The 16,976-nt window shown below is 34.8% G+C and overlaps 1 protein-coding gene across 11 annotated transcripts in view; it reads right to left on the bottom strand.

Moving 5' to 3' along the window:
* The window catches only part of AHI1 (Abelson helper integration site 1), a 93,876-nt gene that overhangs the window by 14,598 nt on the left and 62,302 nt on the right, over positions 1-16,976 (bottom strand). For 10 of the 11 annotated variants that reach the window (XM_051792496.1, XM_051792495.1, XM_051792497.1 and 7 more), the window contains 4 exons: positions 9,667-9,725; positions 4,094-4,159; positions 1,643-1,805; positions 110-210 (listed from right to left, as the gene is read on the bottom strand). In XM_051792496.1, coding sequence (XP_051648456.1) covers positions 110-210; positions 1,643-1,805; positions 4,094-4,159; positions 9,667-9,725 — 389 coding nt within the window. Of the gene's footprint in view, positions 1-109; positions 211-1,642; positions 1,806-4,093; positions 4,160-9,666; positions 9,726-16,976 lie in introns of those variants that run through there. The other variant, XR_007905306.1, reaches the window with a different exon arrangement.

Below are 16,976 nucleotides of genomic sequence, written 5' to 3'. Positions count from 1 at the left end.
TACACATAAGAAATTCTTACAAAAAAGATCAAAAATTAATACAGTCCATGTGTACACAAGACATACAATATAACACTACTTACAGAATCCTTCCTTCTCAAATTGTTACCTTATCTAATGTCAGAGAACCTTCCTCTGCTTCTGTTGGTCCTTCTGGCAGGAGAGGAGCAGAATCTGATACTAATTCTGAAGGTTGTTCTTCATACTCTTCTGAAAAGAGGAACCATAATTCGCCATTATGAGAGACATGAAAGAATTTATGTGAACCACCATGACATTACAATCTAGCCAAAAACAGATGTGAACTGAAACAGGTGAAAAATGTTTGAAGCCAAACATTGTATGAGAATTTATTAAATTTTTCCCGTAAACTTTTATTCATATTAGTAAGTTTAGATTTAAATGTGATTTATATATTGGTTATTATATAAAATAAAAGCACTCAAACATTTACCTAAGAACCAAGTCCATACTGATAGCAATGCAGCTGACACTTAATAAATGTATCATATACATTTCTTTTGATTCAATAATAAGATGATTTGATCACCAACTGAAATAACACATCTACCAGAGATTTTTTTGCACAGTTGGACAACTGCCTCCAAAATTTTTTTTTTTTTAAGAACATATTTTCGAGGCCATCACTGCAGACTTTTCCTACAGACTTCTCTCTGGGTTATTTTGCAAGGAAGAAAGGCTGGAGAAAATCCACAGGATGTGCAAGGAGAGCACAAAGGGAAAGGGCAGTAGTAAATCTAACTTTAACTGTCCTCAAGTGAGCACTGTGTTATGTCCAAGTCTTTTTTAGGAAAGAGGCTTAAATACTAGATTTCACTCAAAAGACAGAGGGAGGAACTAGAAAATGGGGGAAAACATCTTGAGAAATGTTGAGTTAAAGGATTTCTAAACACCAGCCTAACTGATAGTTTGATAGTTTAGGATGGCAAATGAATTTCTTGTACTATGCAACCACATGCTGTGTCCACAAGCTGAATACTAACAACTATCAACACACTGAGCATCTTTAGAGCAGTTGACTAAGTAGGATGCTTCCTATATTATTTGTTCATATTCATTTAGGTTTGTCTGTATCAGTTTAGTCAAAACTGTTTTAATAACAAGTACCTGGTTGCAAGTTCAATGCTCAGATATGACATTTAACCATGACTGTTCTTTTAAAACTTCATACTGAAATCCACTTTTTTTGGGAACTGAACATTCTCCAGTATGGAAGGGGGAAAATTAAGAGGTTTTACAAAAGCTAGATCTAGGGAAGACTGCCTAAGAAAAAACTAAGATGTTTGTAGAATGCTTTGATGTGTCCTAAATCATTATCAAGGTAGGGCATGAACCAGGCTGCTATATGTAAGAAGAGACAAGGAATCAATCCAGTTGACAGATAATTAAGTCAGTACTGTATTAGCTGGAATGTTTAACCAAGAGCATACCTTCCTAAGTCAGGTATGTCAACTTGCTAAGTGGTTAGATACACAGTTTTTGCACCACAATAAGTCATCATTATGCCATGTGTGTACTACACGAATTCCTATCTTCAGAACAATAGCAGTACAGCACAGTAAAATCTTGGACCATCAGTTAAACCCACACCGGTATACCAGGAAGACAGCAGTAAACTTACTTTCACCAGCCACATAATTAGCTGGAAAATAGCCTTGCTGTCCATTTGCTAGGCTGCCAAACCACCAGTTATCATTATCTTTGTATAACACTTGGATAATGTCACTGCGATGGATGGTTAGCTCATCTGATCGATGCGCTGTGTAGTCATAAAGAGCCACTACCTAAAAGAGAGATAAGAGCACCACAGCTTTATCACAACCATGCCACAGAGAAAAAAGCGCAACATTCACTTCCTCTTGCAGAAAAGCAGCTGAAACCAAAGCTGCACTTTGGTAAAAGCTGAGGCTGCCTCAAGTTTTGCTAATGGGATCAGGGGTGGTGGGAAAGCAGCAGGAGAGGCAAGATAAAGGACTGTGGGATTGCAGAAATGGTTAAGAACATTCAATTCACTAAGATTAGCTTCAAAACAGCAGCTGTTAGTTTTATAAGCAATTTGCTTGTGAAGCAAAAGGAAAAAAAAAACTTCATACATTCAGTTTCTCAGAATTGTTACACCACCTTCAGATCCCATTCTCTGTGTGCTCATGAAGCATATGTGTTTGAATAAATACTTCAACAGTATGACAGTTTTATCGAAGGAAAAATTTAATACAAAAAGAGATTGCAAAGTTTTGCTTTGATCACTCAATTTTTTTTTCTTTCTTTTTTTCTTTGTTTTGCTTAAAAATAAGGGTTTGGATGTGCAACTTTAAAAATATCTTTTAAATATTTTAAAAATACATTTAAATTCCATTTCGCATAATAAATCCATTTGACATACAGTGCACCTATACTTTTATGAAAAGGAATACTAACAGTCATCAGCATCATGCATACTACATAAAATGCATTACCAGAAGCCTGCTTTCTACCCTGAATATGAAAATATCAAGTACAATTTCTTATTTATTTCCTATACCCTATGAACAAAAATCTGTCCTGGTGAACTCCAAGCAGAAAAGCTTGAAAAGAAAACAAATGAACCGAAACAATAAGGGAATTGCTCACTTTCCTCATCATAAGTGAGGAGCAAAATTATGACCTATTTTAGACACAGAATGCTGCTACCCTACCTATAATTTTCATCTCAGATTCCTCTACAAAATTGTAAGTAAAGAGGTCAAAGACAGGGATTGTTAGGAGCAATAGGAGGTTTAAGGGGATTTGAAGGAAAAAAACCCTTTTTATTACTCATGCATGCATTTAAATCTTAAGACTGCTGAACTGCACAATGCTTTTATATTTGTATTTCTACTTTGAGTAAGATCACCTGTGAGTTAGATGTGTAAAAATATAGACAATGTCACTTGTATTTTCAAAATTCCATGTCATCAATTAAACAGATTAAATCAGTTATAAATGGGAAAAGATGGAAATGATTCCATTGATTCCATGATACCATTTTAAATTTTATGTGGCAATTTTTGAGCTGGTCAGTATAAAAAATTAGTATCAGCATAGTTCTCACTAAACAGGAAATTTATCTAAATATGAATTCAAAAGTCCTGAACTTACATAAAGAAGTTAAACAATGAAATAACCCTTATCATAACTCTCCTCCCTGCATTAGGAAAGCTCATACAGTAATTACAGGTGGTGTTGACAATATAGAAATACGAACTGTAGCACAGAAGCAAACTAAACCACACTAATGAGCACCGTGATCATGTCCAGTAAGAGGTGCTCTAATAGTGCCCACTTCAGTTAAGTGACGACCTCATGAAAACCATGAGGTCACTTAAGGTAAAAAAAAAACTGAACACCAAAAACCAACCCCAAAAAGGAACATAGGAATGTAACACTAATTACTTGGCAGCATGAAAAACAATGAAAGGTAGAGCTACAATTACTTCATTTTGCAGTGTCTTTTTTAAGATAGTTCTGGTGTAAATGTTACATTTTTTGGAAAATATTACAAAAATTCACTGCTACAAACAGTTCAAACCAATCAAGAAAGTCTCAATGTCTGTCTCTCAGAAATAAGAAATTAATAAACCAATGTGTCCTGTAATACAAATGGTTTAGTAGGCCTGACAATTTAAAAGAATGTGGAAATTGCCACTATATTCTCTGAAGACATGTGATCAGAAAAATGACCAAGATGGGATAGAGGAAATGCACCTCAGGACCAAAGAAGAATGTAAACCACTTACAATTATGCTTAAAGCATTGGACTTTCTTCTGGTTTGACATTCAAACATTTGTCAAGTTTTGCCTGTGTCCAAGTCCAAGTGAAAAATAAAAAATTCTATATTCAACAAAATTTTACAAGATTGTTTTTCAAGAGTGATATAAACCCAGCATTAATGTAGTTACGCCAGTTATGAACATCTTTGTAAGAATTACAAAATCTATGGGAGCAAAAAAAATCCTTGGGATTTCATGCTACAAAAAAGGGAACATGCTTTCAAAAGCACAGATGCAGTATAACAGGTATAGAAAATACTGCAAAAAATTACATAATACTTACTGTCTCTTGCACGAGTGGACAACTGCTTCCTCCTCCCACTCCCAGTGCTGTCAGGCTGTCATCATTCTAGAAGAATAAATTATGTTGAAACTTTAATATGAAGTATCTTGCTAAACTATGAGTATTTTCATGTCTACTATGATAAGAATTATCTGTAATATAATGTCCTTTTTAAAAAAGAAAAAGCAGAAGTGATGTTAAGCAACACTGAGTAATATTGGCTATTGGTTGGTAGATATTTAAGAAAGATATCAAGTTTTTCAAGTATGTAAACTGCACTAAAGACAACTGGACTGGTGACTATGCAGTCCCATCTTGTTTGCCTTGCAAATACAGCAGATATTTAAGAAGTTGTTGCAGTGAACTTTACCTCTGAACCAGTACGTAAAAGACGTCACTTCTATATAATGGAAATTTCAGGTTGGTCTTAATAACCAAAACTTTCCATTTAATTCTAGTTGTTCTATCTTTACCACTCACTCTTCAGACTTCCAACAAATTCAAAAGAATAGTAGATATATAATGTAATAATCAGGATATGCCTGTATCAAAAAAATTTATTTCTGTCAAACAATAGAATGCTTCAGTTGAAAGGAGATATATTATAGAAAAATTAAGAAAATTAGTAGAGTAACAACAAACTAGAAAAAAAAAGGAAGAGCTGGAAGTCCTTCGCTGGTATTAATTTTTTCCAGTGGTTGATCTTCACAAAGGAGAAGCCAGTTTCCCCTAGATTTTGTATGTGTCAAAGGATATACATTACAGTACAGAATAGAAATATTACAGAGCAATTAAGACATTTTAGAAGAGAAAAGTCAAATGTGAGATTTGTGAAGTAAACATTTCTACCTCTAACAGATATACCACTTTATAAACACTTAAATTTGAAAACTTTTATCCAATATACTTCACCTTTTTCATATTTTACTGCCACTCCTTTAACTATCTTTTACATGAACTTCTTTCTCTTCTCTTGCTTTTTAAAAAAAATGTATCTAAAATATAGCGCTCCTTTTATTTTCAATAGGGTTTTTTATTTTTTATCAGCATGGTTCAAGGAATGTCATTACATATTACAAAGAAAATCATTGCAAATCCTCAGCAGAATAAATGGCATTCTCAAGAACAGAGATCCTTGCCCTCAATGTTGTCTTCATAACTTAGTTAGGCTTATCCTATATGGAAAATAAATCACTGACTATCCTGAGGTTCCATCCAGTCTCCAGATTGTTTCAGAGCTGCCACAGTAGTTACAGACACATACAGTATATACAGATGAACACACTGTAAAAGTGAACAGTTGTACTCAATTCTCATCATCTACCAGAACATCTAAACCTACCACCTAAAGAGTTCTGAGTAATTATGTACATGCACAGAAGGAAGAAAAAAAGTGTAACTGCCTGATTTGATAAACAAATTTTGAACAAGGACTGGTGGAGCTGCAGTTCAGAGTATGTGGCTTGTTCAGTGGTCTACTGGTAGTTAGCACTGCTGTACAGGTTTCAGCTAATTCTCATTTTCCATTCTCAAGGTTAAGAGAACTGTACAGGCAGTGTGCTTAGCCTGTGGGATGGGAGTGCCTCCTGTTGCTCAAAAATGATTCATCAGAATTATTAGCAGTATTATTTAGATATCTAGTTCAGGTATTCATATTGCCCCATTATTGTGTCTCAATCTGTCTCTCTCTCTTTCTCTCTTTTTAATAAAGTATTTATGTGGCTCTCAAACACTCAACTCGAGAAGAGCTTGAAGAGAGTGAGTTGTTTGGAAATAACAAGCTAAAATCCATGAGTCACCCTGCGATGACGTTGAATATTCTCAGACACTGCCTTAAACTTTTAAGCAACAACAATCCATAGAGGTGCCTCTTAAAGAGATAGATACTCTGAGTATGTCACTGGCTACACACAGCTCTACCTCTACCTGGCAATTGCCACAGCTGTGATTCAAAGAAATCAAACTCAATTATCATTATATGACCCCTTTTCAGCTGCCTACCACAAATGTAGCTACTGCAAGGCAGAAGAGCTGCCTCTTCCACGCCATGTCATTCCTCAAATAGTGCCAACTACTAGTTACACTGCAAGAAACATCCAACTAAAACTACTGGCCTTTCAGCTTAGAAACATAATTTTTTACATGTTGTGTCAGAAGACTAAGGCACATTTTCAGGATTCCAAAAAAGCAACAGACATACTGTAATGTATGAATACATAATTCTTAACGCAATATTAATGTCTCCTTTTTTTTCATGCAGGATGGAAACTAGATAATCCTTTTTTTTACATTGGAACAGATGTGGGGCTATAGCCATCTTCCAAGGAGTTGGTCTTTTTGGGAGGCAGACATCTGTGAGAAACAGAAACGAAATCCTTGCTGAAAAAGTCTGCCGTGTCACACTGATTTTGGTTGAACAAAGCTGTTAGGAGCTTTCAGCATTAAAGGAACATCCTCAGAGGAAGATAAATAGATCCAGTCATTCATGCAGAGTTCTAGACCACGGAGTATCACACTGGTTATCCATGACTAACCCACGTAGATACCCTTGAAATTTCTAACTCAAAACCAAACAAAAATGTTTCAAGACACTAATAAAAAAGAACGTTGCACCTAAGAGTAAACCAATAGATACACTGTTGTATCAAGTGTTATCAATTCCTGATAATACGCTAATTAAAATGTTTATGGCTTCTTTTTAATTGGGCAGTTTCAGTGATTGTGCTAATGGAGGTTTTGCTTTTTTGATGCAGATGTATAGCAGCTGACAGGATTTGGGCATTAGATATCTCTCATCCTCTTAGGAGAAGGAGCACTGAGTAAGAACAAGTGATCAGTTGTTATTGTCTTTTCAGTAAAAGTCTCAGCATTTCATTTGTCCTACTGAACCAATATATTTCAATTACCACATTATCAAAGTTTAAAGAAAAATACGAAAAAATGTAAAGTCTAATGATGTTTCCATGTTTTTACCTTATAGGTAAACATATTCTTCATTGTAAAAGAATAAACATATAGATTAAGTCCCACTTCTAAGAGTTAGTCATTACCTCTTAATAACAACACTTGAAAAATAAACTTTTCTAAGACTAATTTTAGGCAACACTACACATACCAATGGGAACCCTAACGTGTATGCATACAGGGCCAAAGCCACCCTCTCTCCTTTTCCCATTAGTGACAGACTCAGTGACATGAAGAAGGACAAACAACTATTTCCTGAATGCTGCACAGCACCACTACTTCTCTCCACTCCACCTCCCTATACCTGCCATCTGCCAGAACGGAAGAGAAACTGGGAATATTACTTATACAAACAGTCCAGTAAACACACAAGGAATGTGTGTTACAGCTTCTCTTGCCTATCCAGTAAATTTGTGCCTCAGTGTGTAATAGTCCAGGTTCTAAGACTGTTACCTTTTCAGGGCTTTTTGTTGCTGCTTTTGGTTTATGGTGGCTTCTTGATTTGTTTTTTTTTTTTTTTAAAGAAGACAAAATGAGAAATTAACTTATACAGCTTGATTGAAAACTCTTGGTTAGCTTAAAAGATAATATTTAAAACATTTAAAAATCTTACAGAATAGACCTGAGATTTTACTGTTGCTACATTGTCTTCCTTTTTTCTTATGAAGGGTTAGAAATTCAAAGAGTTAGAATTTTACTTAATTGTCTCCTCTCCTAAAAATGTCATGCAATCTCTTTACTGCAGTAATTGAAGTTTTAAATAAAATGCTAAATAACCTGAGACTTAGAAGAAAACAGACGAATACTGTCAGCACTATCATATTTCTGTTCTTGTTCTCTGGTCCAATGCATTCTTTTTCCCATTAGTGACACCTAACTACAAATTTAGTCTGTGGGAAACAGAAGTACAAGTATTTGTATTAATAGGTAAATTAAAATTTTTCCAAAAGTATCAATTGCTAAGAATTATATACTCTTCTTCGGTTGTAATTAATCTGTCCATAGAAACTTTAAAGTTACTTCCTTATGCTTCAGATGACTACAATCCTGATTTGATCACAGCTTTTTAATATTTAATAATCATGGGAATGTATAATTTGCCTTGAGGAAAAAAGAACCTGCAGCAGACTGCACTTTATTGAAACCTGCAACATACAAACAGAAATAAGAAATGCAAACACAGCTGCTACAGTAAAGCCTAAAAGAAAAAAGATAAAAAAAGAAAAAAGGAAAAGGAAGAAAAGATCAGTTCAGAAACATGTGAAATACTCCAGCTCCTGAAATTATTTAAAACCTCTTCAACTATTTTACCATTTCTAAATATGCTACGTTTTTGGTATTAATTACTTGGTTAACCTGCACTTACATACATATTACTGCATTTATAATAGGAGAAACAACAAATATATTCAATATTCAATGTTCAAATATAACCCTTAATTTAGCCCCCTCAGAAAAAAGTATTTTAAATTAGCTGCTATTTAGCATCTTACAAAAGAGCTGATCCTGTAAATGTTTATCAAGCTTGCTGTGGTGGAGAGCACTAATGTACTGGTTGAACAATTTATACTTTTCCCTAAAAAATATATATTGATGGCAAAAAATTTAAAGTGTGAAAACAAGAACCATTTAACCACTAACAAAACAGCAACGTAAACCCACACTTTCAAATTCCTTGGTGAATCCTACTTAGTTTACAAGCCTTCCACAACTGTATTAACAGATTCTATTAAATAAGGTAGGATCAAAAAAATCCTAAACCACTCCACACCAAAACCCCAAATCCAAATTGTAAAACAGGTATAAATGATCAAAGTTAAATTGCGTCCATTTATAATATTTCTCTCAAAAATTACAAGTAGTGCAATTACAACAGAATAATAAACCATGGCATTCTGTTCATGAGTGCAGGAGGATTAACATCTCTAGTACAAGAGGCTCAACTTCATAGAGATACAAATGCATTCAGTATTCAGAAGCACCACTTGTTCTTCTGTCACTAGTTCCTCCATACATTTTGTGTTTAATACAAGTTTATCAAATGTAAAGTTGGAATTAATGGTATTTACAGATTCGGTTGGATTTTTATTATGGTGATCAGGAAACCAGAAATAAACAAAGAAACAAATATAATCAGTAGAAGTTTACAATCAATATTTAATAGATAAGCAGTTAAAAAAGCAAGAGAATATCTGTGATTTCACTTGTTACAAAAAGATGAAGTATGAAACAGTAAACAACGAAAACATCATGCTACAAATAGAATTTCATTCCCAGTAACTGTCTCAGCTTTCTTTTGCTGTTTATGAATGCCTTCTTTCTCAGTAATAATAAAAAACTCGAGCGTGATTTTAGCATATTTATTTCTACACAACAAAAAGTAAATAATGAAAAAAATATAAAGCTTTTGATTTTCAGATATCTGATCTTCCTACCAGCTGGCTGCAGCATAAGCTAATTTGCCTATGTAGACAACTGGCTTGAAGATACCTCTTTTTTTGATAAAGACAGGATAAAAAAACCACCTCTCTACAATGAGAACTTGTGAATAATGACATTTTATAGTTAAACATCAATTTAAAAAAAAATGCAAAAAGAGAATTCCATACCATCTGTAGTCTACCCAATAGTGTTCGGCTAAGAGGATTTCCTACTGGGCTGAAACACCCTGTGAAAAGAAAAGGCTGTGAATTTTCTGCTTGTTATCCTTTTCCATCGAATAAACCATTTTATTTTAAAATCATTATGTTAGCAGGATATGTTTGACAAAATTCTAATGAAAAGCAGCAGCATCTTTCAGTCACAACTATGCAACCTTCAGTCAGGAACAGTTGGAGGATTTATTTAACTAACAGACCTGACACAAGGTTAACTAATCCAATATTTCCATTCAAATGATTTGGAGAAGTAGCTCAAGCTATGTCCACATGCCATCTCATGCTCAAAGCTGACACTATTATCTAGGCTGTATTGCTTTCCTCTTCATTGAATTTCTGAGTAATGCATACAAAGTTTTCCAACAGAAATGATCACAAAAACTCACAAAGGAATTACTTCCTTATTTTATCTGAAAGAATAACTATGTCTATTCAGTAGTTCCTTTTGATCATCTGAGTTCCTATCACAACACATCTTGCTGTTTATTTTATTCACTCTCTACAAAGCACACTTGAACAAGTACTTGTAAATTCTTTTCAAACTATTATGTTAACTACTAAGCTCAAGAAAATCCTTTCATCATCTATGGATTTATCTTTTTGTTATTGGTCTCCTCAGCTGTATACTTAAGAAAACATCTTAAAAAGAAAAGATACAAAAAAATTTGAAAATCGTTGAACATGACAGCGAAATGTGCTACTGCTTCACTGGAGAACCGTTTCTCCAGCACAGAAATGCCAGGCAACACAGAGTTAAGCTCACTGGATTTTCTCTGTGAGATACTAGCTTTCAAACAAGTTTTGTTTTCAAAGAGGAATAAATTCTGAAAACTCATTTTCATTTGCCACACCAAAAGCCTGCTGTCCAGTATCTGAATAAAGAGTACTTTTCAGATTCAGATTCCCATGCACTGGCACAGCTCCACAAGGAAGCCTGCACAGCTTCACCTACAGTATCCTTTCCAAAGCCTAGCGGTTTTGACTTTCACAGGAGATTTACTCATAAATGCTTAATCATTAAGATATTCATATATTGCTAGCTAGAATAAAAGCTGTAAAATCAAATAGTCATAGTTAAACCATGCTCCTGCAGATCTTCTGCATATGACTAATTTTGTACTTGTGAAAAATCCTAAACATGTGCAGTAATACATTATTCAACTTTGCGTATGAATTAAAAGATTTCTGATCTTAATAACTTTAAAAAAGCTTGTATAAATTCTGAAATACTTCATTTTGAAAGGTTTTGCTTCTTATTACTTTACCCTATCTCTTTTAAGAAGAAGAAAGAGAAGAGAATAGAAACCATTTTCTGAATTTAACCCATGCTCAAGATGGTAGACCTGAAGCTAACCTTTTTTCAAACAAGTTATTTGCTAAAACATTTGTTCAGCACTAACACCAAAAGTCACCGGGGATATTACTTCTACTGATATTATTATCTAAGTACTCATACAAACCCAGATGCTACAGAGGTGATACTACATATTGGATATACTGTTGCATACAAGTGTCACATCAACTCTTTGAATAAAAAACCCCAAACTCAGAACCAATAAAATGTCTGCATGATAAAAAATAAATTTTTCTTTAGACAGCTAAGTGTTCTACCATAGGATAATGAATTTGAGCATTGCAGTGTTGTGCCAATTCACACAAGCGCATACCAAGATACAAGATATATAAAATATTTGATAAAAAAAATTGTTTGTTTGGAAAAGTCAAGTTTTAATTAAAAATAAAATTAATCTGTATTTTTATCAGTAATATAATTGACTTTCTTGTTTTCCCAAGGAAAATACGCATTACCTCCGGACTGTATGTTTATGCACGTGAGTACTCTTGTGTAGTCTGTCTATTTAGCTGCTTGTCAAGTGAAAACTTTATGGTTAGACTGATATTCCCAATTAAGATTCAATAAAGAGCAGTGCAGACCCGTTACGCTGCAAGCATAGGATAGAGACAGATGTGTAACTCAAAGATACAGGCAGTGTGCTGTACTGAATTCTAGAAGCTGGCACTGGTTTATACAGCATTTTCCATGACTAGAGCCAAAACAAACAGAAAATTCTCACTACTTTGCTTGAGATGTAAACAGACCACAGCACACTTGGATCCAAATACTCTATGATCACAGCTATTGGTTACCCTAAACTAGTTTTTAGCATTATCCATTAGTTGTTTTCAGTTATTAAGTATTCCTTTAGTAGCCCCTACATTCAGAACAATCACATTAACAAACCTCAAGTAAATAAAACAAAACCAACAAAAAAAAACCTGCCCAAAGCTTCATCATTCCCAAAACAAGGCCCGTTCAGCAAGCAAGGGAATATCCATCCCTTCTTTCTCAAATGATGCAGAACAATTTTAAAGCAATGTTATACAGCTACTGGCTTGATATGGTTCCATGCTTGATGAAGCATGTAAATGACATCAAGCAGGTGTGACTAATAGCCTCTGCAGTGCTTTCTTTGGTTATCTCTGATCCAGGCTGCACACTTTTCGACTAGTATAGTGAGGTACTGAAACTGAGGTCAGGATTGCAGAACGACATTTCCACTTAATTTGAAAATGAAGTTTACAGGACACCATGACCTGTTGGGACTCTCACTTAGTCTGAGTTAATAGAAAGGTCATTAAATCCCTTGTACGGCTGAGCCTGAAAAAACTCCCAACACTGCCAGGTTAATCTAGATTGTCCTATCTTAAGGATGCTTCATAATCAGTAATGGAAAAGCATTTTTATTGATAGAGAGGGTTTATTTGAACTCTTCAATAATCTTCTTTCTTAACAGCATCATCTGCCTTCACCTTCAAAATCATGTACATTTTGAGAAGCTAATTTTCCCTATTAAAGTATCAACATTTGAATTACTGCATTTCTTATTACTCTACATTGATTCTTCAGTGGTTTCCTTTCTATGAAATTTTACATGAGAAGAACAGATTATTTCTAGAAAAACTTACTGCTAATGTCTAAATGAAACATTAGATGTCTCAAAATGATAGATGCTAATGCTTTTTCTCAAATGACCAAAATTTTCATATCAACACAATTTAACAGCAAGACAGCTCCTCTTTAGGGTCCACATAATCCTACTGTTAAAATTATCTTGTGAGTCCAAGCATGTGCTGGTTTTTGGGAAATGACTACCAAAGTACCAGTATCTTTTGAAAAATAATGTAGCTGTCTGCCTTGAGAGGAGTCTGAAACCGTGTTAGTTTCCTGCATAATTTGAACAGTGAACTGAAAGTCTATCCTCAGTTCCTCTCAGGTCACTTCGGGCAATATATTCTCTGCCAGTAAAACAGCAACTAAAGAAAAAGGAAGACAGAAACCAAGTAGTTGTCCTGTCAAAAACACACCTGTACTACTAAGTTCCCAGTTTTACGGCATGCTTTCACTGAAAAACTACCCTCTGCTCTAGACAAGCACATTAGCATGAAGTCATCAAATTCTAAATAGTTGGACTGAAATGCACAAAGTAGATGAGTTGGTATGATAACAGCAACGGTGCCCCCCAAAGTAGTACTTGTAATTACTAAGAAAACTTCCCTTTAAATAACAGGATCTTTAGCTATTTTATTTATTTTAAATTAATAGCATAAGAGCCAGAATAGGGAAAAAAATTCCTTCTAGGAAGTCACATAAATCCACTATTATCCTACTGGATTGTCCACAACCACGCAATGTTAAATGTTTATGTGAAAAAATGCTCTTTCAAGAGAGGCTGAGAGAACATTCATTACAGAATTCATGTTTTAATTAACTTTTCAAAAGAAGGTTTTTTTCTCGCTTTTTGAAATGTTCTTGATAAATTAATTTTTTAATTACTAAAGGTATTTTAGCATCATAAATCTCTAAGGATTCCAGTCACATGGAATCTACAGTTAATGAAATCATCCAAAATTTCATCCTGAAAAATTCTCATAAAATCACAGAACATCAAAGTAAAAAGACATATCTAATAAAACTGAAAAAAGCTAATATTCAGACATTTCTGTGATGAACGACTGTAAAGCATGTAGAGAGAAAAAAAAAATCTTACCCACTAATTCCACATTATTCTGTTTTTAATTGAGTTTTACTTTAAGTTTATACTAATTGCTAATGTCTAAAAACCCACAAACAAGTCCTGAAAGACAGGAAAACAGTGCCTCTAGGAAAAGGTATTTCTTATTGCAGACATTATATTGTGGCCTCTTGCAACATAATACAGCCAAGTAAACAACAAAAAGTGGGGAAAAAGTCAACTCAGATATGAGATAAATTTGTGTATATCAGCTCAGTCCTTTTCCTACTCATCTTCTGTGGCTTTAAAACTATTTTTCAGCAAACAGAATTATTTTCAGCACAGCCACTAATTCAGAAGTATGACCTTTGTGACCAAAGGGTCTTTTAGTATGCAGTATAATCTCTACTTTAGCTTTCAAAGGTTTTAAAGGAAGTTCCAAGGTGGGTTTTCTTGTTGGTTTTTTTTTTGGTTTAGTTTTTTTGTTTGTTTTTTTAAGTAAAAGTTTTCAGCATTTTTATTATTCAAGCCAGGTATAATATAAGAGAAATATGATAATTTTGTAATGTTCTAAATATATGTTAATCTTCCTTCAAAGGCTTAATTCTCAAACCAATTATGCTTTAATAGATCAAACAGAATTAATTAAATAAAAAGATTGTTTATATATTGGATAAGAAGCTATTTTCCTTTTTTTAAACACAGGATCACAAATACTTAAGAAACCCACCACAAACATTTTCAGATGCAGTTCACATAAAATGAAAGGAATGGATGCATCCACTTAACAAGAACACCTTTTGTTTTACCAGCTAAATAGATGTTTTGCAAATATCCCTTGCTGCAGGTGAAAACCCACTTCCAATTCTGCTCTTCATAACTTAGTCTAGCACCTATGATTTTGAAGATATTCTACACTGAACAGGAGAATCGACAGGATCAAAGTACATTGAAAACTGTATCATAGCTTTTAAAACTACTTTAGATGCATTTGGCTGAAAGTAGATTAAAAAAACTACATTCAAAAGCAAATACAAGTGAGACAAGCAACAAAGTATTTTTAGCATTCTTTCTAAAACAGCATACTCCTTGTAATTAATACAACACCAAAGGAAATGGTTAATTCTCTTGAGAGCCTGTATCAAGAAGGGCAGTGGAGCTGGTGAAGGGTGTGGAGCTCCTATGAGAAACGTCTGAGGGAGCTGGGGTTGTTTAGCCTGGAGAAGGGAAGGCTCAGGGGTGACCTTATCACTCTGCAACTGCCTGAAAGGAGGATGTAGCCAGGTGGGGGTTGGCCTCTTCTCCCAGGCAACTAGTGACAGGACAAGAGGACACAGTCTCAAGCTGTGCCACAGGAGGTTCACACTGGACATTAGGAAGAATTTCTTCATGAAAAGAAAGGGTTGTTAAAGCATTGGAATGGATTGTCTGGGAAGGTAGTGGAGTTACCATCCCTGGAGGTGGTTCAAGAAACCATTGGATGTGGCACTTAGTGACATGATCTAATTCACACAATCGTGATTGGCCAAAGGTTGGACTTGATGATCTTGGAGGTATTTTCCAACAAAAATGATGCTGTGATTCTGTGATCTTGAAAACCACTTAAAATGTATATACTCAAAAGAGGCAGTTCTCACATGTCATATTTAAGTGTATATACAAAAGTGCTGTGATTGCAACATTATCAAATGCAAAGGTCTTCTACAAACACCCATAGAATTCTAGTAGTGTATTCTGCACTGATAGAAGTCTATTCACTGTCAGCCATTACTAGCATTCTCCTTGTCTTTTCCCCACTTTTTTCTTTGATCAGAGCATCTGGAAAAGACTGAACTATCTCCCCGATGTTGTTCTCATTTTCCAAGTGGGGTTACAATTTATTAACCTAAACCTATCCACTTAAAACCAAAACCCCAAATCTACAGGACAAATGGAATCCCTCTCTGTTTACTGTCTCACTTTTTACAAGTAATAAAGTTGTGTTTATTTCTTTAGTCAGTTGGATATGAGAGCTGTTTGCATGCTATATACACTTAAAAAAAAGAGAGAAAAGCCTTAGGTCTTCTGCTGCCAGATGTCTCTCCTCCAATTAGTGCAGATCGATCTAGATGGTAATGACAAAAACCCCAAAACTTAACAAAATACCAAACCCACACCACCCCTAGCCCCTCCCAGTTAAGCCAAAACAGAGCTGTACTGATGGGTAGAAAAGCATAGTATTTTTGTTTCCCTTCCCCATTAATACAATGAAATCTTGCAAACTAACAAAATAAACTTGGAAAATTATGTCAATAGATCAGGCTTTGGTTGCTGTTCGAAATACTATACCATATAGAAAAGTCTGCACAGAAGGATAAGCTTTCAATAAAAAAGTAAGCAACATTTACCTTTTTAACCATTTACTAAATACTGGTATTAAAAACAGTTATCTAGTAAAGTAACTCTAGGGAGAGAATTCAGGACCATGCAGTTCCGTATATATTGCTGCAGCTTCTTTCACAGAGAATGTGATTTTCCTGTAGATGCCCCAACTCCAGGTATTAGGAGAACCTTACATTCTCAAATAAGTCACAGCTGTCCTAAACGAAGAAAGACAACTGGTCTAGCTAGTGTGCTTTAACTTGGTAACTTCCTTATCCAAGGACTGGATGCGGTTAGGTCAAGTTACTGCATCTGGCAGTCTCTGATTCCCCAGCCCAAATGACCACGTAGTGTGTCCTTGCAGCACAGTGAGGTGATTACTGGAGCAGCGGAGTAGAGCAAGGCTTAAATTCACACCTGGAGATCCACAGAGAGATACCTTTCCTGTAACACCAACTAATTCCAATCCTCATATAAGAGACCTCAGAATTAGACAGCACTAACATGAAAACACTATGCTTCTGGCAGTGCCAGATCCCACAACATAATTATATCTCTCATCAGCCAAAAGAATGCATAGAGATATTCATTCAAGCTTAGCCATCATTTTCGTTCCTGGTTCAAGGTGTACAAGGGCACAAACAAGTATTTGTTCTGAGAATAATTCTCCAGGAGGAACTATGGAGATTGTCACTGGATTTGAGGAGAATACAGTTTCATTTGAAAACATTTAATCTGTACTTAGGCACAATGAACAGGCAGAATTTGGCCCCTATTTACAAAAAGCATAATGAAGTAAAAACTATTGCATCACAAAAACAATTAAAAAATCCAACTTTTTAATTAGAGATTAAAATCAAATACATTAGCAGCCTACACACCCACCTA

The sequence above is a fragment of the Manacus candei genome, unplaced genomic scaffold (genome assembly GCF_025592945.1).
Source record: "Manacus candei isolate 608988 ecotype Guabito, Panama unplaced genomic scaffold, ASM2559294v1 h1tg000034l, whole genome shotgun sequence".
In the NCBI taxonomy this organism is placed as follows: Eukaryota; Metazoa; Chordata; class Aves; order Passeriformes; family Pipridae; genus Manacus; species Manacus candei.
The sequence above is the reverse complement of the archived record's forward strand: the minus strand, read 5'-3'. Positions and strand labels throughout refer to the sequence as shown.